The 25,960-nt window shown below is 39.8% G+C and overlaps 1 protein-coding gene across 1 annotated transcript in view; it reads right to left on the bottom strand.

Moving 5' to 3' along the window:
- Positions 1 to 25,960, bottom strand: part of SLC6A11 (solute carrier family 6 member 11) — a 340,299-nt gene that overhangs the window by 64,033 nt on the left and 250,306 nt on the right. Inside the window, exons 8-9 of the mRNA XM_089678690.1 lie at positions 7,308 to 7,411; positions 319 to 443 (exon numbers count right to left, since the gene is read on the bottom strand). Coding sequence (XP_089534816.1) covers positions 319 to 443; positions 7,308 to 7,411 — 229 coding nt within the window. The remainder of the gene's footprint in view (positions 1 to 318; positions 444 to 7,307; positions 7,412 to 25,960) is intronic.

Here is a 25,960-nt window from a genome sequence, read left to right as displayed (position 1 = left end):
GGAACAGTCTACCACCTGGCATTATACAAGCTACTGTAAAAAAAATAATAATTGCACATTTATTCTTGCAAAAATATGTTTATTTATTATATTTTTAAAAATGGACTTATCCGTTATAAGAGTTTTAAGCCTTCCCTACTCTATAGAGAAAAAATAAAAAATGTCTTTTGATATACTTTCATTGAAATGATTCCTTTATTTTGTAAAAATTAAAACATATACAATAGTAACTATATATATATATATATATATATATATATATTGTGTTAGTTTATAGATCTTTTTCATACATAGACAAAAGCTACAAACTGCAAATACCTGATTCTGCAACTTCAGCAATGGGAACGCCTTGTTCATAAGCCATGAATCCAAGGACGGAAAAGATGGCAAAACCAGCCACAAAGCTGGTGCCGCTGTTAAGGCAGCAAAGCATGAGGCAGTCTCTGTAACGCAAACCAGAAAGTATCAAATTAGTGGAGTAAGCAATAACATTTCTCTAAATATAATTTGGTTTCTAACATTCCTCTAATGAGGTCTAGTAACTGCTGACAATTGACCGTGAAAATGAGCAGCTGTGACCAAGTATCAAGCATTCAGTGCACAGTATGTATCACACTATTCATTGTTAGACTACATGCTTTTGATGAATTTATTGGACATAATGCAAAATATACACACTTTAGCTTCAGATGTTCATATTAAAACTGGTGTGCATACGTTTACAGATTGTATATAACAATCATCAATGTTTCCCAGGTGCATTAGATACTTCCAGAGCCTGAATAAGTATAGGGCTTGTGTATTTCTGGTACAGTTACATGCATGTGAAATCACACGTAAAATGCGCAATGAGATATTTGCCATAATAGCCAACGACAGGAGTTCTGGCACTAGAATTATTGCTCGCTGACATTTCTCAAATATGTAGTGTGATCACTGTTTACATATGCGTGTATTTGTACATAAGCATGGGGAAACGGGAGCACTTAAATTGTTTACAAATTTTTATTATTTATTTATTTATGTTTACACTGTACTTTAATTTCTGTTTTTCTGGATCAACTTTATTGCTACCCCAAGGGGTGAACAACATCGCATGTGATAGCATAGACTGTGACAGGTCCTCTTTATGGAAATATTTGACCCCAGATCTTTACTCTGCCCTCCAAAGGATCTGATAAAACTGAAATTGGTTTGACCAGATGCTTTCAGAAGCCGGAATCGGCTTGTTTACATCGAACCAAAATCGGAAGTGGTGGAATACTTGTCGCTTCTGGTTTTCTGGTGGGAGGAACAACATCAGTGTTTCTCACTGTGTCCGGGAAAGCCAATGCTGCCAGTTGCATCCTTACCAGGCTCCCCAGTGGGATGGGCCAGCCTGGTAAAGGTGACCCCCTTTTGCCTCTGTAAAAGTAATCCAGTGGCTCTATAGGGAAGTAGTTAGAGGAGAAGCTGCACCTAAAAAAGTCATCTTGTAATGGTCCTAGATTGGGTAGGCGTTCATGCCATGCTGACTTTGGACCACCCTGCTTCCCCTTGGATGGAATAGTCACCTACCTGTGGAAGAAGATACTCCAACATATTGTGTAACACTTCTGGCCTGAGACCCACTCACTCACATATTCTTAGCCTGAGGTCTGTTATCCAAAATAAAAGAATGTCCAGTCCAAAAGCCTTTTCAATGCTTTACTACATTTTTTTAACTCACACTGGAACAATGGCACTTCTTCTACAGGATAATAAACAGTACATGACTTTCTGATTGCAGTCTCTTATGTAGTACACCATAGTTCATTACATGTCTTTCTGACAGTAGTTCCTTTAGTGCAGAACACCTGAATATCATCTCAATGTGCCAATTCGGTCATCTTCCCCAGATGTTGCAGTCTACTTTCACAGATGCTTCACATACAGGGTGTACCTTCCCCTCACACAAAGAAAGATCCTCAAATAGGCCTCAAGGCTGTTCTAAACCAAGCCACAGGACTCTCTATCCCCAATGTGCCCTCCACTGGATAACCCAGTGGTTTAGATCTGCAGGGGGCTCTCTCTCCCTTCAGTACACAGGATACGCCATGATGGTCAGGGGTGTCTCATACCCCATTTAGACTGTGCCTGCCTACAGCTGACATATAAAGGGACACTATTTCCACGCACTACATCATCTTAGGATGGGCTGCAGATAAAAGGGAACTACACCTGTCAATAATCTTTTCTCTGCACCCTGTTGTCTACTCCTGTCAGTATGTTCAGAGCCTTGTTGGTTCAGAGTGCTGTTGCTCCCTCTCGTGGTCTAATTACTGCTGTATAAAGGGATTACAGAGGATGATATCCAACAACCTCAGGTACTGGTTGATTTGAAAAACATACAGTGTAACTGTATTGTTCTAATTTATTTTTATTCCTGTCTGTCTATTTGTCCTCCTATTACTAAAAATTCAATAGTATCATTTTTTTGAATCATGAGCAATTGTTTTTCAAATATAGAAAACTGTTTTTTAAGTTGTCGGTGTCATCAGTATTTCAACTCGGATTTTGGTAATACCAAGTCTTTAGGTAAGATGGATGAAGAGATTGGCCTTTCTTCTTTTTAATTTTGGGTCTACATAACTCAGGTGTTAAATTGGAATTTTTATATATCAAGAGTCAGTGGAAAAAACATTACCAGTTGCTTGACAAATTAGTCACAGTCATTCATCAGCTAGACAGATTCCTGGTTCTTTTTGCATCTGGCATTCTAAATTACAACAAAAGGAATACAAAGAGACAGAGACAGACAGACAGGCAGATCAGTCATTCTGCACTCATTATTTCAGTTTTGGATGGTGAGGCAGGGGTTGGAAGCTTTGTCAGGTTTTCAATAATGTTCCTTTCTTCACTGGGAAGATTTCTCCTCACTCCAAAAATATCTTCATAAAGGCAACACTGACAGCAAACAAACCTGAAAGACCATCTAAACTATACTGTCATATAAAATTTTTATATAGCATATATTTAATAAAAAGTTAATATAGCTTGGACATTGCCATTTGGAAATGTACTCTTATTATACATTACATTTCAATTTCAATGCCATTTTCCATTGTGTAATATTTTAATATTATTATACTGTACATTACCTTTCTATTTCAATGTGCAGCTACTGTAATTTTCTGGAAAAGCTAATGAATTAAATTTAATGTGGCAACCTGAAGGTGTTCTGTACAATTGGTATACAAAGTGCCACAGAAGTATAATTTCCTTCTTTCTATAAAAGTAAGGGTTCACAGCAGCCTTTTGTCAGTGGGTGTTGGGGAGACTTGGAGTATATATAAAGAGATCACACAGTGTTTGCAGGTAAAATCAGTTGCTGCCATCCTATATGGTGAAGCTGAACAGGGCTATATTTACAGTCAGCAATATAACCAGTGTGTATAGGGAGATAGGGAGAGATCACACAGCGTTTACAGGGATAGATAGTTGCTGCCATCTTATACAGTACAGCTGAACAGTGTTATATTTATAGTCAGTCATATAAAGTCAGTGTGTGTTGGGGAGACTTAAAGTAGATAGGGAGGGATCATAGATTAACATATACAGTGCATCTGAACAGTGCTGTATATAGTCAGTTATGTACTGTATACAGTCATTGTGTGTTTGGGAGACTCAGAATAGATAGAGAGAAATCACACAGTATCTTTAATTTTGACTTCTTGATTACAAACCTGGCTGGTCTCTCTATCTGTGTAAAATGCAACCTATCAACAGTACTTAAAGCGGTGTTCCACCTGATTTTTAAAGTTTGTCCCCATGTATTGCTTCTTGCAGTCCCATCAATGTTTGGCAAATTTTTTTCTCCCAAAGTTTTCATACCTTTAGGCTGCCTAAGCACTGCACTTCCGATGTACTTCGCCACGGCGAGGTACGTCATATTCTCCCGCACTTTGGTTCCTGGGATAAATGTGCCATCAATCCCAGAAGTCAACGGGTATCCTCCGCTCTGCAACGAGTGTGCCACACTTTCTTCACACTGCGCAGGCATGAAATCGGGAGGTGCATGCTGGCTGTATCCCGGAAGAAAGTGCAGCTGGGCTTCAGATGCCCACAGTGAAAATGGAAGAATAAAGGATTGTGAGAGGCCAGTGAGTATCTTTAAATAAAACAAGGAAGACAAACGATTACATATGCAGCTTATGCCAATTTGCATGGAGGTGCTTTAACCGCTAGCCTACAGGGCACTTATATACCCTTCCTGCCCAGGCCAATTTCCAGCTTTCAGCGCTGTCACACTTTGAATGACAATTGCGCGGTCAAACAACACTGTACCCATATGAAATTTTTATCCCTTTATTGTGACAGATAGAGCTTTATTTTGGTGGTATTTAATCACCTCTGGGTTTTTTTTCTTTTTCTTAAACAAGCCAAAAACCACTGAAAATTTTGAAAAAAAATGTTTTTTCTTAGTTTTTGTTATACAATTTTGTAAATAAGTGATTTTTGCTCCTTCAATGATGTGCGCTAATGAGGCTGCACTGATGAGCACTGATAGGCTGCACTGATGGACACTGATAGGTGGACTGATGGGCACTGATGAGGAGGCACTGGTAGGTGGCACTGATGGGCATTGACAGGCATCACTGATGGGCACTGATACATAAAATACACACAATAAAAAACGCAGACAGTGCGCATTCGGGGCCACTCACCCACACCTGCATCAAATTAGGACCTGCGGCTGTGTTCATACAGCCACTGCATTCTAATAGAGAAACAGGAAGATCCAGCCACACAAACAAACTGCTCATTGACACTGTAAGGGCCAGAGAACCTATCTGAATGAACCTTTATTTTTTTAAATATGTTTTTACAACCTTTCAAAAATTATTTGTTTATATTTTTTTAAATAATTTGTTTACAGTGTTTTTTTTTTAACAATGCCGTTGTGTGTGGAGGGGAGAGGCATAAGTGAAAAATCAGGTGTCTAAACAGACCCCTGACATCTCACCTTTGAGACAGAGAAAGAGGCTAAGGACACAGATTCTTCAATTCATTTCTCTGTAGCCTCAGCTGCACTGAAGATGAATGACCAAGATACAGAGGCTCAGAGACACAGTTTACTAGCTTCAGTTATGAACGAACACAGTAAGTGATCTGTACTGATTACTCATCATGTTCATTCAGAAAAAGAAGGGGCTGGTAAATGACATATTTATTGGCCCCTTCAAGCGCTCTTGATCTTGACACATTCCCCCTGTTTGCCTGAAGCATTGCAGTATTGCTGCAGCAATAGTAACTCCCAGCATGGATGCAATAATATTCCCCAGCATTGCTGCCAGTAGCAATAGTAAAGCTCACATCTGTGCCAGTTTAGCATTGGTGGCAGTTTATGCAATAATAATCCTCAGCATAGATTGTAGTTTTCAAAACATTAACCCCAGTTCCAGTTTCTGCAATAATAACTCCCAGTATTGGTGCCAGTTTAGACAATAATAATCCACAGCATTAGTGTCAGTTTCTGCAATAATGATCCCCAGTATTTTTGCCAGTTGCTGCAATAAAAATGTCCAGTATTAGCGTCAATTTACCCAATAATAACCCCCAGCAGAGGTGGTCAGTGGTGTTATGACATCAACGTCACCTCTTAAAGTGGAGTTCCAGTTGAAACCTAACTAGCCTTTAAAATGCCCCCCCCCCCCTTCTGTTTTCAACACATATGTTTACTAACCAGTGTAAGAAAGATGTATATAAGTAGATATTCTCTGCCCGCTCTAGTCTGGTCACATGATCCCCTGTGTCAGACATCGCTGGCTGCAGGGGAAAGTAGAGAGCACTTGACAATGGCTAGTAAAGCCTGGAGTGGTGACATCGCCCATAGGTTCCCATGTCCCATCTGTTGTTGGCGCTCACTCCTGCATACACCACTGGCTCACACAGGGAATCATATGACTGGACTTGAGAAGCCTGAAAATAGATGTATACATCTTTTTCTACACAGGTTAGCCAGTGTAGGCGTTAGGAGGAAAGAATGGGAGAATTAAGGCTAATTAGGTTTAAACTGGAATTCTACTTTAATACCTCCCCATTGGTGGGCATTGGCAGAGTTAATCAATCCCTTTGTGCTACATTAGCGGCCACTGGCAGTATTTTTTTAATCCCTTCATGCTGCAACATAAAGGGATTAATTTTACACTGACACTGGTGCCACAAATGCAGCACAAAGGGGTTAATTAGCTGTCACTGGTCACTAAAGCATCAGTGACCAGAGGCAGTACATTAACCCCTTCTTGCTGCACTTTACTGACTAATGACATTGTTAATTAATTCATCCCTTCACCCCCCCCCCATCCAAAGAGTTAACCAGACCAGTACATAGGAAATGCCATAACACAGAGCCTCTGTAACACAACATTACACACTGTCAATGTTTGAAGTAACATTTAGGAGGATCTACCTGTTGCTAAAGTTATTACTTTTTTCAGAATGAGATCGTCCAAAAACTCTCCCTTGCAACACTGGCACCACTCTCCCTTCCTATCCTGAGATTGAATAACATTATATCAGAGGCCAGGACTAGGAATCATCTGTTGGATGGAGATCACTCTGCCTGACAGAGAATGTAATGAAATAGTGCTGGGTGCAGGAGTGAATTGGGCAACCCACTACAGCTGAACAAGTGTGCAGTTCCAGGCAGTGGTGGTGATCTGTGCACTTGCTCTTCAAACGCAAGACTTTACTGCCAGAACTGAATGGGGAGGGGGATCAGTGCAATGCGGGGACAATTACAGAATGATGTCCTGTGTCTCTCCCTCCGGGGGGCTGGCTTTCAGTTGCTGAAGGGAGATACACAGACACTCCTCCTTCTGTCTGAGCCCCCCTGTGTGCCCGATCCCCCTACAAGAGGCCTGGTGTTACCCCCTTATCAGTGACCCTGTTTGTGAATTTGAAGATAAATTTCTTTATAGTTCCTTTAGCTACACAAGCCAGATATGGCTTGATTTAAAGCGTGTTTACTGCTGGTCAAGCATTTGTAAATACTTGAATGACCACTTTAACTTCACCAACTTTTTTTAAAAAGTGCAGGTTTATCAGTAAACTCTTACCCTTTATCAGTTCATTGGAACACTAGTTTTTCAAAATATCAGAACATAATTTCTATTAGACTATAATGGTTACAAAACTGTATATAACTCTATGCCTCATTATCTAACACCATAATTATAAGACCCAGATATAAACGAAGTATTATAACCTATTTGAACAACTGAATCTCTACTACCCGCAATTATTAAAATGATTTTCCCATTTTATCTATGAATATAGTATAGTACCTGTAGCAGTTATTGTTGTAGTTATTATAACTCCCCAGAGCAGTCAAACATCCCAGGCAGATGGCATAGGAAAAGAAGATCTGGGTACCTGCATCCACCCACACCTGTTGACCGAAAAAAAAGGAAAAAAGACAAAAAAGAAACAATTGCTAAAAATGAATATGTAAAGATATAAAGATGAAGACTAAACACATAAATTGCATTTGCCTGTTCAATGGCTTTTGTAATCAGCATTCAACAGCATAAAAGCTAAGTACATTTTGACCTACTTAAGGAACAAAAACACAACCTCTCTAAACCTGAAGGACCATTTATTTTTTTCATGAACATGTTCTTCTTCAAATTTTAGGCATTGTACAAAACTATGATAACATATTTTTTTTTTAGGACATGCTTGTCAGGTTTCATTATGTTAGAATGTAAATGTTCAATAAAACAATTTTAAAATAATTTATTTTACAGTATGTGATCCAGAATTGCAAAATAGTATATCAAGCAGACCTGCCAAACAATGCTAAAAATCATTGTTGAAGAGATTATGTATGGGAAGTATATAGACATATGTTTTACTTAAAAAACATGTAGCGTTGATAAAGTATATTAAAAGGGGAAATCCTATGAAGTTAAATGAAGTGCATAACAGTCAAGCCCATGTAAAGCAAAAAATGGCACTGCAATAAAGATGAATAACAACTTTCTTGCAGCACCTTACAGAGTCACTGAAAGTGTACTTCCTATAGCCTGTAATGTGTAATTTTTTTCTCCACTTTCAGTATAGCCCATTACATTCAAACATTCAAGTCAAATTTAGAACTGACGAGTCTATAAAACTTCTAAGGACTGGTAAGTTTTCTTTTTTCATTAGGCTTTTTGTATGTGAAAGACATCAAGGAGTCTACAAGTATGTATAAGAATTAATTTCCTTCAATAGCAGGAGTTCAAGGTCAACAGAATATCTACAAAAGGTACTGGAAAGAGCAATACCTGAGTACCCTGGAAGCCCAGAAACTAGGCAGTAAATACAGTATAAAGCCACTCTAGCTCTAAATGTCCTATAGTCCCCAGTTTATTAGGTCTCTAAATCGAATAAAGAGGCCTAAAGTGCAAGGGTATTTCAAAGTTTGATTTTAAAAGCCAAGAGTTAAAGTTTATATACACTGCTCAAAAAAATGACAGGAACACTTTGAAAACACATCAGATCTCAATGGGAAAAAAATATCATGCTGGATATCTGTACTGATATGGATTGGGTAATGTGTTAGGAACGTACGGATGTCCCATCGTTTGATGGAAATGAAAGTTATCAACCTACAGAGGACTGAATTCAAAGACATTCCGAAAATCAAACTGAAAAAATTATGCCACAGGCCAGTCCATTTTGATGAAATTTCATTGCAGCAACTTAAAATGGTCCTCAGTAGTTTGTATGGCCCCCACGTGCTTGCATGCATGCCTGACAACGTCGGGTCATGCTCCTAATGAGACAACAGATGGTGTCCTGAGGTATTTTCTCCCAGATCTGGACCAGGGCAACACTGAGCTCCTGGACAGTCTGAGGTGCAACCTGGCGACGTCAGATGGACTGAAACATGAAATCCCAGAGGTGTTCAATTGGATTTAGGTCAGGTGAGCATGGGGGCCATTTAATGGTATCAATTCCTTCATCCCCCAGGAACTGCCTGCATACTCTCACCACATGAGGCCGGGCATTGTCGTGCACCAGGAGGAACCCAGAACACACTGCACCAGGGTCTGACAGTGGGTCCAAGAATTTCATCCCGATACTTAATGACAGTCAGGGTGCCATTGTCTAGCCTGTAGAGGTCTGTGTGTCCCTCCATGGATATATCTCCCCAGACCATCACTGACCCACCACTAAAACGGATGTCACCTGTGCTCAGGGTGAACCTGCTCTCGTCTGTGAAAAGCACAGGGTGCCAGTGTCAGACCTGCCAATTCTGGCATTCAATGGCAATTGCCAATCGAGCTCTATGGTGCAGAGCAGGGAGCACAGGGCCCACTAGAGGATGTTGGGCCCTTAGATCACCCTCATGATGTCTGTTTCTGAGTCATTCACACCAGTGGCCCAGTGAAGGTCATTTTGTAGGGCTCTGGCAGTGCTCATCTTGTTCCTCCTTGCACAAAAGAGCAGATACCGGTCCCGCTGCTGGGTTAAGGACCTTCTACGGCCATGTCCAGCTCTCCTAGAGTAACTTCCTTTCTCCTGGAATCTCCTCCATGCTCTTGAAACTGTGCAAACCTTCTGGCAATGGCATGTATTGATGTGCCATCCTGGAGGAGTTGGACTGCCTGTGCAACCTCTGTAGGGCCCAGGCATTGCCTCATGCTACCAGTAGTGACACTGACCCTAGCCAAATGCAAAACTAGTGAAAAACAGTCAGAATAGATGCAGGGAAAAAAATACCAGTGGCCTCCTCCTGTAAAACCATTCCTGTTTTGGCGGTCATCTCATTGTTGCCCATTAGTGCACCTGTTATTAATTTCATTAACATCAAAGCAGCTGAAACTGATTAACAACCCCCTCTGCTACTTAACTGACCAAATCAATATCCCAGGAGTTTAATTGACTTGATGCTATACTCTGAATAAAAAGTGTTCTTTTAATTATTTTGAGCAGTGTATTTCATATCCAGGGTTTTAGTGATACCCAATGTCCACAAAAAAGAGAAAAATAGATAGATGCAGACTTCTCTAAATGCTAAGATAAGATCTCTTGATGTTATTGTAGCTTATTCATACTCATTGGTAACAACTGTCCAGTCAGACAAATTAAAGGATAAGATTACCTTTCACCATATTCAGGGTGTAACATTCTCCTAGTCAGCTAGGGGGAGCTAGACTCCAATTGTTAGTTAGGGCTCAGTAGCAACCTGGGTGTGATACTAGCAGGGGTCAAATTGTGGTCAGAGCTGAGAGGCTCTGCAGGCCAGACCTCTGGAATTTTCCACTGCTCTAGAACTTTAGAGAAAGATTCAGTAGCAGTGGGCAGTTCGGAGGAGTGGCTGGTCTGTGCTCTTAGAGGATCCTGGCCAATCCCCAACAGGAGGCTCGGCAAAGGGCCAGGACAACCTTTAAAAGCAAACGAGCATGCTCAGCTGGAGGAGAGTTGAAGGAGAGTTGGAGGGGGAAGGTTGAAGAGAATGTGAGGCTGGAAGGCAGGAGCCTGTGAGGGGGCCCAGATGGAGAGGGGCTCACCTACAGACGGAGGATCTTAGAAGGAGGAAAGCTTGGAACTTCACTGGCAATTCATCATGCTGACTCTGCCAAAAGTTGAGCCATGTATGGTGGTCTTCAAGATGGACTTGAAAATGCTGTTATCAAACCAATGTGTTGACCATACTAGAAGGCAACCTATAGGACATAGGGTGTTATGTGGATGCAATCCCACCAATGAGTTACACAAAATAGGAAGATTTATTTAAAAATTTACTCTTATTTGCTAAAGGTCTGATTTATTTCCATGCTACTTAGGGGTTGATTCAGCTTCCATTTTTTTTTCAAAGCTTAATTGAACAAGCTGAAGTTAGAAGCTGATTGGCTACCATGGACAGCTGCACCAGATTCTAAGTGATCCAGTTTTAGTAAATCAACCCCTAAGTGTCTTAAATGAAATATATAATATTTTCATTTTTTTTTATGTATATGAAATAGAGATGGGCTTGGTGTAAAAAATGTTATTAATGTGTGTAAATGTTTACCAATCATAGTTTCTATATATAGTTCATTGTTGTATACAGTAGTGATGGGGTTCATGATTGAGTCGAACGCAAGTTCGACTCAAACATGGGCCGTTCGTGTGTTCACTGAACACATGAATGGTAAGGGCATTTGCTGAACAGTGGGCCACGCCCCACAATGCACTGCACCTTGACACTGCATTTTGATTGGCCAAAGCAATGCACCTGACCACAGGTCAGGTGCAATGCTTTGGCCAATCACAGCGCATGATGACGTCACAAAGGATCGGGGTTAACTCCACCCCTTGTGATGTCATCACAGTATTTAATCTTCACAGTATTTTTTTGGGTCACGGTGGCAGCATGGAATCATAATTGACCTTGAATCTACTTCGGAGGACATTTTTTAAAATTTTTGTTTTTAATAAAGGACTTGTCAAAGACTGTCTACTGTCATTTTTTACTTCACTTTTTTTTGTGAATGGGTAGAGGAGTACCGCATACTCATTCACAAGGGGAGGGGGGGCAGAGATCTGGGGTCCCCCTTGTTAAAAAAAAGTTTTAATTGTCGGGCAATGCCGACAATTCTTTTGACATTCAGCTGTCAGCAGGGAAGCCCGCTGACAGCTGAAACATTAAAGAATATTTCACTACTAAAATACCGCATGCAGGGGTGGACTGACAACTCATGGGGCTCCCAGGAAATAGGGGATCATGGGGCCCCTGTGTCCTTGCCCACACCCAAAAAAGCCTATGAAAAAGCCAATGAAAGGTACCAGGGACATCTTATGGGGCCCCCTACTGACCCCGGGCCCTTGGGCAGTGCCCTAGTGCTCGATTAGTCAGTCCGCCCCTGACCGCATGACTTAATAACATAACTCATGTGGTACTTTAGTAACTCAGTGGTATCTTACCACATACTCGGATTGTCCCTGTTCGAAGTTCGCGGTCAAACTTTCAGTAGGTTCAAATGGTCAACCACAAACCGAACAGGGAGGTGTTCGGCCCATAACTAATATACAGTAACAACATGGGAACAGCCATATTTGTACATTATATGTGCAAGATTTGTGTCCTGCTTAGTGCTTGTGATTTACTGCTCCTTCATGCAATCCACGTTTATGATTTGAGTGACTGATTGAAGAATATGTACTCCAGATGTATAATTCCCCCCACCGCAAAAAAAAATACAATATAGGGAAAACTAACAGCTTTACTAATTGCTCTGCAGTATTTTTAAAAGTGTATAGTTTTACTGTCTGAATAACATGCATTTTGGAAAAAAATATGCAAATTTCAGAAATTGGCCTATTTTCAGTCTTTCTTAAAATGTTTAGTTACTAGCATGAAAAGTATTTATTTTTTGTATTTGCATATAAACAAGGGCTTTTCAGTGCCCTCTGGAATGTTGCTGCTGTTTATCCTTTGAGATTGTGTGAAGGAATGTTTTTATTTGTAACTATCTACTGCAGCCAGTAAGCCTCAGTTAAGTGTTCTTTGGGGGATAGGACTACACTGGGAATCTTTGCTACTGAAAAATGTAACTACTTTTGGGCAGCATCCTCATTTTACAATGCATTGAAACATGTATTGGAATCCCTTAGTCGCAAAGATATTTAATCACCAGAGTAACCATAATCTTGGGCTAGCCTCTTGCAGAATTGTGTTAGAGCCTTTGGACAAGAAATGCTAAAAATCAATTACATTTTCATTCAAGTATCATATCAATGTCTCAAATTTCATAGAACAAACATTCTATTTCGGGATTAACTTTGACAAGTGCATGTGCATAAGTCTAGTTGCAATTTTTTGCCAGGAGCGATTTAAGTGATTAAAAAAAATCGGATGAACAAAAAAAAAAATGTCATCCTCGTCTTTTGATTTTTTGCTCCCTCAAGTCAAAACGGATTGTCGAATTATCCCTTTTAACTTTTAGATAATCAAATGAATTTATATGGAGTTCTACAGGTGTAAGACTAGCTTTAGATCACAGACCTTGTAAAGTGCCTAAACGCCATAAAGTCTAAAGTCCAATTGCTTTGAGTAAAGCACTTGAACTACAAAGAGTTGTTTTAGGTGTCATGGCTTGCCTACTCTTTGACCAAAAAAAACCCCTAGGAGGGCTGATTAATTAAAATTGGAGTACAGAAACTTACCAAAAACTGTTGCCAACAGTCATCAATCTCAATTATTGTTTTATTTTCTATACCATGACCTGTGAAACCACATTGTTTGTTGACTACAACAACATCAAAAGACAATAGCTCCTTTGTACAGTTGTCCTATAATCCACCAACCCTCTCATGAGTGCTGTCCATTAGGTGAGATACATATTTCCAGCTTTAATCCGACAATCTGAGTAGCCCTATTTGGAGCCACATCGCATTTCTAAAAAACAATGGCCGGTTTGCACTGCACATTCATGCCATAGTCCCATTAATTCACTCAGGCAGCCTCAAACAATCATGCATGCACAGTGTGAATCATCCAGTTTCAGTAGAAAGACTTTGCAGCTCTGAACAGGGCAGAACAATGAAGATTGCTGCATCATGGCTGATGAAATCAGGACGGTGGGGGCAACTTATTATTGACAACTTTATAGTTGTAATTTAAAGAATCATCCTAACTGAAAGTTTAAAGAATAGAAGGGAAAATAGAAAGGGGAATTTAACAATTTAATCTGCTTAAGTACCAATTATGATTTAAAGCACAAAGTGAAGCGCGACTGCAAGTTCACATTTACACTTAATCATTTTGTAGGATTACCAGTAAATTATTTTGTACTGGAAGCAAGGGTATATTTCTAGCCATAGCAGACCCTGCAAATAATATGAGACCTGGAAGCACACAGTCCCACAACTTTTTTCAATACAGTGATTTATACATGTAGCAATAGAATTTGGCACATACATTTGGATAAAAATAATGTATTTAAAGTTTGTGAACCTCAATATAATTCCACTGAAAACAGTTAATATCCTTTAAATCTATGGATTTTGGCTTTGAGATGGAGATTAGAGGTCCGAGGGACCATCAATGTTTATGCTGTTGGACCCCATCATACAGTATATAGTTACAGCCTTGACTGCAAGTGTGCAAAACATGTATTTATAAGAATCTCAATGGCTGGGTTATAACTACTAATTCTTTTATCAGATCTCTGACCTTCCATATATCTGCCAATCAAAATCTCTCACCACTATGACATTCTATCCTGTTTCATTTACTCAGCTTTTGCTCACATATCAACATAATGACAAAGTAAAATTATACCAGTTTCTTGTGTTTAATGCATGTTATGTTCTACTAACACTGTAACTTCAGAGATTCATTGTTTTTATGATAACATGTTTTCCTTTCTTTCTCTTATAATATACATGGTTTTCCATTTCAAAAGAGCATTAAAACTGCATTTTGGTTTGCCTCAGTGACTTAAATGGTTCCAACGCTGTCATGCTCAATAAGACACAGCTGATTACATCTCCGAGATTCACCACTTGCTGGAAAGGGGAACGTCTTTTGACAGACATGCTTCCTAATGTAAGCAGAAGCCAGCAAAAATCATAGGTCAAGTGAAAATGAAGCCTTCTTCCAAGCTTTTGAAAAAGCAAAGAATCTGGGAACAGTACAAAAGTGTTGTCACTGTATTCACCATTTAAGCCATGTTCTAGCCTAAGTGGTGCTGCTTTACGAAGCCGTGCCACTAGGAGTTGCTGATTTGGGCAAACAATTAAAGTTTATTTATAGCCAATGTTTTTCTTAGTTTTGGATAGGGTAGGGCAGGTTTAAAACTCATAGTTTGTTTTTTGGTTTTTTTTTGCTCAATTGAGTAGATTTCCGTACACTTTTTTTATAATTTACATTTTATTGAGTTTTGAAGGTAAGTAAGAGTACAAAAATGCAAGCAAATACTATGGCCATTTTTAGCACACAGATCAGATTGTATAATAAGCACATATCTAAGATAGCAGTAAAACACTGAGAAAAATTTCCAGCTAACAAAATGGTACATCAGTCATAATGTATTAATATAAGTATAAGTTCATCAGTTTCTCTTATATTCAATAAGGAACATCCAAACTCACATAAAATGAGCAATTAAAACAGTAATCATACAAGTCTTGTATCATTTCTCGAGGAAAACATAAGTGACAATTATAAAGAAAATGGTTTAAAGGAGTTAACAAATGCCCATATAAAACACATATCTCAAACGACTCCTTTCTGGTGCTGCCTCCCGACTCTTTAAGAGCTTCCAAGTGCCAGGAGGCGGAGGTGGGCATTCGTGGCATTCCAGTCATGTGACCGCTGTGATTGTCTGTCATAGCGGTCACATGATCGGAAAGCTCCCAGTCGCAAGTGTGCATCAGGAGCTTTCTGATCCCTGCTGGTAAGTGTGCTGGGAGAGAGCAGGGAGCAAGCTCTCAGTACAGAAGTGTTTATATTGGGCAAGATTTATGCAACCTCTTGGCATTAAAGCCTGTGAGATGCGGAAACAGCTCTCATTGTGAATTACATGTTTTGAAATGTTTTACTGACATTCTGCGATTTAGCCACAAGATGTCACTGTTTTTCTAACACAGCCTCAGACTGCATAGATATTTCTATATTCAGGAAGGGGTGGGGTTTTACACATGGGAGCTCAGTGAACAGGAAGAGAGACTGCAGCCATGTTTTGATGATGATGAAGGAAAAGAGCCATGTGAGCAGAGAATCCGTTGGCATTCAGGTGTGAGAATTGCAGCTAGTGAAGCTGATGGTGTTCAAGACGCTGATCCTGTTCAGAGAAAGGAAGCTCGCTGCCAGGAAGGCTGATGAGATCGCATACTTGTTGGAGAGACATTTGTTCTGTTCTGAGTCACCAGCAGATGCAAGGCAGACCCGGGTCGGTAAGATCGTGTACGCACCTCATTTCAGTGTTGGCACCTCCAGAGACTGAGACAGGCCTATAGTTAGTTATTTAGGGTCTCTGTTTGTGTCAGGCCACAAGTGTTGTTACTGATCATTGGAAGGACTCCACAACTTAAAGTGACATTTCACATTGGAGAGCTAATAAAATCCCACAAACTCAAGCCAGACTGGCGTTTAGCTCAGATGGAATACTCAGGCACGTGCTACAGGACCAGTTATGGGAGAGGGAATACTGTAGATTTGTGTAAGATTAGAAGCTGTTGTGCTGCACCGCAGGCTAGCCCATACCATACACCCATACACTGATTCTTGCTCTTTTAGGGTAATAACAGGTAAGGTGTGGCAGCTTAGTTGTGCCCGCCAGTAGGTAAATTACTTCTCTTTCTACCATCATCCATCAGAAGGCGCCGTGCTGTGCAGCACAAGGGTCTCAGCCTATAGGCTGGGTGTATGTAAATTTATTGTATGTTCTCAGCATTTGTGGTTGTGTTTATTTGCCACATCTAAGTAAAATTCTGTTGTGGCAAAACCTGGTGTTGGAGTTGCCTTCCTCGTTCGTGACTTCACTCTATCCTGTGGAGCACACCCCGGTACATGGTTTACAAGCCCACCTTCCAAGAGACCAAAAATATGTGCACCATCATCAGGAAGTGGTTAAGGTGTTGCCATTATGCAAAGTATACTGAGAGGCAGTAAAGCCCATGAAGTCAAACAACAAAGAATAATCAGGCCTCAAATATTCCAAACCAGACATGAACACAATGTTAAAAATAAAACCATAACATAGGATTCCCACCAGGGTAGTGCAGGGGATAAACTGCCCAGAGTAATTAACAAGGCACTTACACAGGACTGTCAAAGAGGAATGGCTCATAAAGGCATGGGTCCAAAGGAAGAGTGGTTTCATTGTTCCCAGGTTTCGTTGAAAGAGATCAAAGTGCCCCCTGGGTGGCTGTAAGGTATTCCCTCCTCCTACTGGCTGTTAATTTGTCTAAAAGCTGTGTCTGAGACAGAGAGTGAGTGGTACCCCAATGTAAAGGGGCAGTTGTCTGGCAGCTGTCAAAATGTGTGTAGTTAATCTTTTGAAATGCTTAGAGATACCTAAAAAAGATAGACCAATTAGACAATTAATGGGATCTAAGGATAGTGCTACTCCTAAGATAAATCTAAGTACCACCACAACTCCAGTTCAAAAAGGTTGAATCAAAGAGCATTGCCAAAAGATATGCAACAGAGTACCCTTCCCCAGCTCACTTCTCCACCACAGTTTGAACACCTCTGGATTATAGGTATGTAGCACCTCAGGAGTTTTATACCAGAAAATTTAGATCTTATAAGTAGTTTCCTTATGTACCACACAATGGAGTGACTTTGCTGCTGTTTCCCAGATTTTGTCCCAGTACACTAAAGGGATAGTGCGATGCAGGATTATTTGCCATTTCTGCAAATATAAACGAGATGGACCAAGTATGGGGGAATCATCATAAAGAATTTCATATATGGAAGTTAGCAAGTGTGATTGAGTGGGGCCCAGAGCACAGACATATTCAAACATTGTGCTATGGTCCAGAGTTGCAGAGCCTAAATGGTTAAATACTGAGCTATTATCAGTGTTTTTCATCCAGCTTTTTTTTTGGTGAGCTTCTAAAAACACTAGTGTGTATGGAGCCTTAGACAGTTTTGTTTAAAATGGTTGTCTTTACTATATATATGTATCCTCCTCATTAATATTGGATATTGTGTGCCTTCCCCTTGTACCTATCCTTACTGGATATTTTGTGCCTTACAGAAACTATAAAAAAACCCAGCAGATTGAATTTTATGGAACAGAATAAAACACTATACTTGCATGATAAAAATGATTTTGCGAAATAACTAACACCAATAAGTGTAGTATTTTCTTCCAAAAATGGTAAATTGTCACCTAAACTAAAAAAATAGTAAAAGAGTAAGAATAATCAAAATACCCAGTAACAAAACTTAACAATTGTCTTTTTTCATCTTTGATCAGCAATAGAGAAATTAAAATTAAGTAAATGTATCTAGGAACATAGTAGTTTTTATGTGGCCTGTATAGTGGTAGTTAAATAGAAGGCAATTATTTTTTCAGGTAATAATTTGCTAAAAACACACTGAAGCACAAAAAAAGCATCCATTATTTCTTGTGCAGATATGGCAAGATGATAGATTAAAATGTATTTAGTAATAATACATTCTTTAGTAACATTTTAACATTATAATTTATTTAGCATACTGTTTTTTATGTACAGTTACATCTGTCAAAAACATTTTAGCCTATGTTCACATGGCTGGTAATTGAAGCAGAGGATCCAGCACTCATGCTGTTTCAACCATCATCTTCCCAATCCCCAAGACCTCGTGCTGAGAGAAGCAATTTAAATCAGTGGGACAAGGTGGTCTAAATACTGCATAGAGCTTTCAGGTAAGCACAGCTTGATTTGATATACAATAAATGCAAGGCTATGTAATAAACCCTCTGACCCACTCTTTCAAACCTAATATCTGTGCGTACAAAGCAGATAACAAATATCTGTGAACCAGCCATTTTGGAACTTAAGAAGAGTGATTTACATTTGCACACATCTTAAATATTTCATGGAACTTAATGTAAAAATAGTGTAAACTCTTTCCTCCTAAATCATCAAAAATATGGAGGTGTCCATGTCTGGAAAACAGGGGCATAATGATTTAGAATACATCAGTGGGTTACCATTTGTGTTTGATTTTTCATATCTGTATTCTATTTAACTTTGCACATTTTGGTTGTGTTCACCAATGTGGACCATACTCTAAGAAAAATGACAAGGTTGTTTTTAAGTTTCAATCTGACATTGAATACCTGAGCTCTTTAGCATAAATATAGTGATCATCAAATGGCTAAAACATTCTACTGCTCTAATTGATCAGAACAACAAGAGGGAAAATAACATTTCCTCAGTGTCTGAATTATTGAGTTATTGCATCTGCTGTATTGTAAAACCTGAAAATGGAACAAAAGGAATTATCACAACAGGGATTTCTTCATTTTCCATTGTTTGTTTTTTTTTTACCTCATTGACCGAGCTGATATAATCATTTAATAATTATAAACTGTTTTACCTTGGAGAAAGTCTATTATTATATACGGAGGACCTGGGAATCCCCCTGTATCCCAATTTGGCACAAATGAAATAGCAAATTAATTCCTGCCTTGAGTGAAAATTGTTGCTGTGCTGAATGAAAGTACAAGAGGTGCCCATAAGTTGCTGTTAGCTATGGAACCTAAAGAAAAACTCCAGACTAAACATTTCAATCTTTGAGCAAAGCTGGTTAACTGACAATTATGTGTTATCCATTTGGCCATTATGCTGTGATGAATGATACCTAATATACACAGAAGAAGGGGCTTTTTTTCATTCAAACGTGTATGAATATGAAGGAAGAGTGGTCACATATAGCACCACGAACTATGGTTTTCCACATTAAAATATTTTTTTTTCTAAAATTTCCTTGGCTTTATGTTTAAATGTAAAATGGTTTTAGTATAGTTTCTTCTTAAAACTAAGTTTTGTTGATAGCAGAAGTGCTTCAACAAAAGCTTCCACTCAGTCTACCTTAATCTAAGTTCTATATAATCCACTGTAGACAGATTTCACAGAGTTTCTCCCAATTGGAGCGGGTGGGTTGCTTTTTAAAGCAAATACTGAAGTCCTAAACACATATTTGAACTATCCAAATGCATTTCAAGGCTTGACTATCAATGTTTAATGATGCACAGTTACCAGAACTGTAGCCCCCATTAACATAGAATTATGTTTGAGCACCACAAGTGTCTGCAAGTGTACAGATCAATAGGCTAATGATGTAGAAGTGGTCCAGATCTATATTGAAAGGACCTAGGCAGCTGGCAAAATACTGGCTAGAATGTGCTATTAGATCTGGCTGAAGGGTATTTTCTACATCAGAGATGTATGAGAAATAAAAGGACCTCCACGATAGGGAGGCAGAGAAAAGTAAAGGAAATGGAGAAACTATAGATGAAAGAAAGAAACAAGGGGGGGCATTGAAGGCACCTAAGTCAGTTCCCCAAGGCTTATCACCTAGAGGGATGAATAGCGTGCTATGGGCATCAAAGGTTGAGTGTATTTTATCTAAGGAGTCCATACCCCAAGAAATTTCTTATGGGTGCCTAAATGAACACTGGTATGTTTTTCAATAATAGAAAATGTGCCAACATGCCTACAAACTTTATGAAGTGAGTGCAATTCTCCTTCCAAGCTTTTGCTATGGTCTGTTTCACTGCTAATAAAACATTGGTCACTAGTTTGAATTAAGGACTGCAAATCAGGAATAATGGGAGCAGGTACAAGGTAGCAGGGTACAAGACAGGAGCAAGATATAGGTGCAAGGCAGGAGCAGGATCAGTCTCAGGCTTTAACAGCAAGCATGCACCTGGCTGGCAGGCAAAATACTGACACAAAAGGCACTAGTATAGAAGGAATGAATTACCTTCCCAGCAGCAAACACTAGATGGAGACTGTTTACTAGGATCTGTTGGCTGCATGGAGGCTCCTGCTGGTGGACACTGGAACTATAACCCTCCACCCAGAGAACCACAGTGCCAACGGTAGGTAATCCAGGTCCTGACACTTGTTCAATTATTACAATGATTTAATTGTGAGTAAATAATGGATACTAGTTTGGAAGAGAGAGGTGTATGATAGCAAATATGCTAAAAAAATTAGAGCTTGGTTGCAAGAGCTTTCTTGACAACTACAGAGGTAAGCCAGTGTTTTATTTGTATAAGGTGCCTTGACGCCTGTGAATACACCTGCCTGGCAATTGGATGTGAAATGAAAGAAAACTATTCCGTCTCAGATCACTTATGAAAACACATGGCCACTCAACGAGGTTGGACGAGAAGTGGTTTAACCTTAGACTGCTTAGGGTTTTTTTTAAGGTTAGAGCGGTAAAAATTCGGAACTCACTTCCACAATTGATGTTGTCAGTAGGAAGTGTTGATCATTTCAAAACATTTTTACATGGGCATCTTAGAAAAATCAATATACAGGGATATGAGAAGTGGTAGAGACATAATACATGGCTGCTGGTCTCCACAAATAATCTCTGCCATTTGCATGTAATCAGGGGAACCCACACTGAGGTTCTCACATCTAATTACCATGAGGGTGCAATCACAGGTGTGTACCCCTAAATGGAAGAGTTATGAGGATGGGGCCTGATATTTTTCCCCAACTTCCACCCATGTGTATGTGGTGCGATCATTGATGAAAGAATAGACAGAGTGGAATTATAGGAAATGCCACCAATGAAAGGTATTAGGAGATTCCAGTACCAGAGAGTACAATGGATTACCAAGAAGGCGTAGGAGAGGTAAAGAGCAGGATCATTATTTTCAAAATAGTGACAGTTATTTTCACCTGAGTCCAAGTAGATTTGAAAATTACAGTTACTTGGCTGTAGTTTCAAAAGAGGTCCAAACAGTATTGCCCATGGGTTCATGCTCAGAAAATGCCATGTGATCTTTTAAACAGAAAATTACAGATCTGTTATTAGCTTACTACAGGTTTTTCTTAAAATGTCACTAAAGGCCTTTTTTTCCATTTTAGATATAGTAAGGGAGGGTTATAACACTGTAAGATTTTCTTTTGCCACCTGTGTCACGCTGGGGAGATTTTCCTTCACTTTCTGTCCCATAGCCAAAACAGGAAATGACTGAAAATTCCTCCAAAGTGAGAGAATCCTGGGTTGTTATCAGGGTCACCAAAACTAGTGTCCTCTTTGGAAGATTACCCTTCTGTTGTTGTTCTGATGTCAACAAAAAATGTTAGATTTTCATTTACTTTCACTTTTGATGATAATTGCAAACAGGACAAATAGAGAGGGTAAATCTCCCTAATGAAGGGAACAGACAGCAATAAAAACTGACAGGTGTTTTAATCCATATCCACTCTTAAAAAAAGGTTTTGCTTTTAATGACATTTGAATGTGCTATAGAACAGCTTGCGGCCTTTGGCAAATTAAATTCCTACAGCGCTCAATGGCCAAAGGAAAGGAGTGAGAGGGACTGTATGTACTGAATGTAGAAAAATACGTCAACTTGCTCTCAAGACTTTCCCTATGTTCTAAATACATAAGGTAGATTTTAAGGGTTAATATACTTCATACAATAGCCTAATTGTATCATATGACAACATTTAACTAATGTGGGGATGAAGTTTGGGTTTGCTGCTACAATGCGTTTGGGCCAAATCCTGGAGATTTGAGATTTGTAATTCCAGTATATGATCTTGTGCAAGATTTGCCCAGGAGGATTTTTTTTAAAGCATATTGCAATGCATGGTCTTTGAAGCATGGCCAACAGGCTTATTGTCCACTATTTATATTGACATTGTGACGCATTATTATACAGTGCATTTACTACCACGGCACCACATTATTACACTAAAAATTATCAAAAGATACCTTGCACAAAGCAGATTATTAACAAAGGATACTACTAACAAACAATTGAACCTTTGAGTGGTATTTTTAACTGTCAGCATTCTGGATGTATGACTTATTCCATTATATGTAACATAACCAAAACTATTACATCTTTGTGTTCCAACTAAAAAAATATCCTATCAAAACTATCATACTATGTGAATTTAATTATGTAACATACTTACAATGTCCTTGTGGTCTTCAATTTATGGGACGGACAATACAAAAACTGAGATCAAGAATCAAACAACCTAGGAGGAACATCAAAAAAGGATGTCTAGCCCAAAGATGTTTATTTACTAAAGCTGAATAGTGCAAAATCAGGTGCAGCTTCCAGGTTTTATTTCCAAAGCTTAATTGAACAAGCTGAGGTTAGAAGCTGATTGGCTACCATGCACAGCTGCACCAGATTCTTAGTGAAACAGTTTTAGTAAATCTACCTCACAGTGTCTAAACACTATACTCTGTTACAAAATAAATGTGCTAATTTATCAGAGTCTCTGAGTCACACCTCTACAACAAATATCTATTTCCATGAGACATGAAAGATTCAGAAGATTAAAAGCGAGAGAAGCTTTTTGGAGTTTTCCCCCTACAATGTTACATTCTGACAAACTGAATTTGATGATAGAATAAGCAGACTAATATGGAGAAATTGTAAAATACACAGTCATATCTAGAAATCCCTTTACTTCCCTAGTTATACTTCCTTTCTATCATATAATTGGGATATACCACTGCCTGTCTTTTTTATTATGCTTTCCCACTATTATAAACAGTCTAAAGAATAATCTTCTTTATTGTCCATTGAGTGACACAGGGATAGAGTATCATATACACATGTAGGGTTGGGGGTATGTTGCTGCATACAGGAGGTGGAAACTGGCAAACAGAAAAAAATTGAAGGCCAACCCACTTTAACCCCAACCTTAATTGTCATGTCTTGTTTTTTATAGTGTTCTAGGAGCTTGGATGCCTTTTCCTCAGCTGAGGAAAACTCTAACTCTATTTTTACCAATATTTTTATCTTCTTTTTTAAACATCCTCAGTACTTTGCGGGTGTGTTTTTTCCTCAATTAAGACTCTTATTAATCTGCTTGAGCTGGACTGTATACATGAGCTATTTGGATCCGCTAATCCTTGGAACTACCTTAAAAAATATACCTAGACCCTGCTGAACCAACTAATTTTATAGGTTCAGAGTTGTGTCACAGCATCTGGTGTCCAAAATAATGAACACGCTACCTCTCAAATGCTCCCCAAACCTGTGTCAGTTGGATCAGCATGTGAATACTGGTGCAAGACAAACAGGATCGGCTTGTCAGGCTCTAGTAGACTTCAACAAAATGGTGACAGCCTCTTGTGTGTTTCAGTCTCTGAAGGCTAACTCTGTGTGTAAGCTGCAGTGCGACATTCTATCAAAGAGTTCTATATTATGGAGCTTTCCAGACCTGTGTGTACTGGTCAGTGCTAACCTAAATTTAAAGCAGTGACATGAACCTTCTATGTGACCATAGGTATTTAGGGGAAATAGGCTGTTCACTTTGCAACGGAAGTTGCACTTTTCAAGGGAATTTTCCCCAAAGCTGGGTGAATTAGATGAAGTTAAGATGACTTCCATCAGCCAATCATGTTCAAGAACAAAATTATGTTTCAGTAAAATTTTCCTTGCATTTCAACAGGTATTCATTGCAAAGTGAAACTTCACCACATTCAAAAAGCTCTGGGGAAATTCCATTGCAAAGTGCAGCTTCCCTTGCAAAGCAAACAGCCTATTTGCCTTAGTAAATTAAGCCCCTAGCCTCTGATAGTTTCCTGTGAAAATATACCTCACAAAATAATGAAGGCATCCTAATATGTTACCTTAACACACTGTGCTCCACATAGTGGCCACTCCTAGACCTGTATGTATTGGTCAGTCGGTCGCACAACACTAGCCATATTAAGAGCAGTAGTATGACCTTTTATACAACCCAGACTCTGATATTTTCCTGTTTCTCAATATTCTGGTGCCTCCAAGACCTGTGTGTTCATTAGCCATAAGCAGGACAAGTGCTTCCACAAGGCAAACTAGGGCACACTGCAACCTAGGGGCACCTGGGCACAGCACAGGCCAGCACTTTCTCTGTGTGGGATGCTGCCATGTCATGAATATTCCTTCAGCTGAGAAGAGGAGCGAGGGGAGGAAGAAAAGACAGAGGATGATACCAGGTGTCTGGGGCCAGTGTAGCAGCTGAGCTGCCGCTCTTTCCAGTGTTTCTCTCAGATTCAGCCCCTTACAGCAAGCTTGCGGAGGAAGGTAATGTCTGACTCTGATGTCTCGTGTCGGTGTGACTGTGACCCCACCGGCTGGCCGGCCATCGCATGTGCAATGTGTCAGTGAGTGATGACATAATCACAATCCCACAGCCTGCTCTTCTAGTGCCTGTTGATTTGTGTCAGTGTTGGTGGTGGTGTGTTGTGTTGGATCTGTCACTATGTGGGATCGCTTAGTTCAGCTGCCTGCTGTCACAGCATTTTATCTCCCCTGGGGAATTCTAAATCAAAAAGGAGTGACAGGTGCATGGAATACATAGTCCGCATAGTCTACAGGTTGAGTTTGGGGTGAGGAGCTTGCGGGGGAACAAATGGCCTGGGGACAACCGGCAAGCTGTTGTAGAGTGAAGCAAGTGACTCTGGAGTAGGTAAAAAGAGAAAAAGTGCCTCTGAAGTGTAGACTGTTAAAAGTATTTAATGGTGAACATGATTAAAACCACTCACATGTAGATAGTTAAGGTAAGACTCATAAGGGGTTACCAATGCACGATGTCACGTGTTGATCTGGACCAGAGAACAGGAGTACCGGCTGGACAGCAGGGAGCTCTGGAGAGAGATGTTAGAGGAGCTTGTGGTGTAAGCCTGGAAAGTCTGTTGGGACTTTGGCTGGACAGCAAGGAGCACTGAAACACTTAGAGATGGAGCCTGGAAGGGAAAGTCTGGCAATTTTCTCTGCACTGGTGATGGCGTGTGATGTCATAAGCATGTGACACGTTTCTGAGCATGCACAGGATCGGAGGACCCAAGCGCTCCTTTGTCAAGCATGACAAAGAGTACCATCTCTAGGCTGATGACACACAAATCTATCTTTCTACCCCTCACCTCGCCCCTTCAGTCTCCTCTCGCATTACTAACCTACTAAGTGCCATATCGGCATGGATGTCACTCCACTTCCTCAAACTCAATCTTTCCAAAACTGAGCTCTTAGTATTCCCCCCAGCCCATGGCCCCCCCTGACTTCTCCATCAAGATCAATAACACAATAATCATTCCCTCCCCTCATGCCAAGGTACTAGGTGTAATCCTAGACTCCCATCTGTCCTTTCAGCCCCAAATCCAATCACTGTCCAATTCTTGTAGACTTCACCTCCGCAACATCTTCAAGATATGCCCATTCCTAAACTCGGAAACCACTAAGCAACTTATTCACTCCCTTGTTATATCTCGCCTTGACTATTGTAACTCCCTCCTCATTGCCCTACCTCATCGCAGGCTATCCCC

Source organism: Staurois parvus, unplaced genomic scaffold (genome assembly GCF_062004578.1).
Source record: "Staurois parvus isolate SC_StPar_1 unplaced genomic scaffold, SC_StPar_1.0 ptg000209l, whole genome shotgun sequence".
NCBI lineage: Eukaryota > Metazoa > Chordata > Amphibia > Anura > Ranidae > Staurois > Staurois parvus.
The sequence above is the reverse complement of the archived record's forward strand: the minus strand, read 5'-3'. Positions and strand labels throughout refer to the sequence as shown.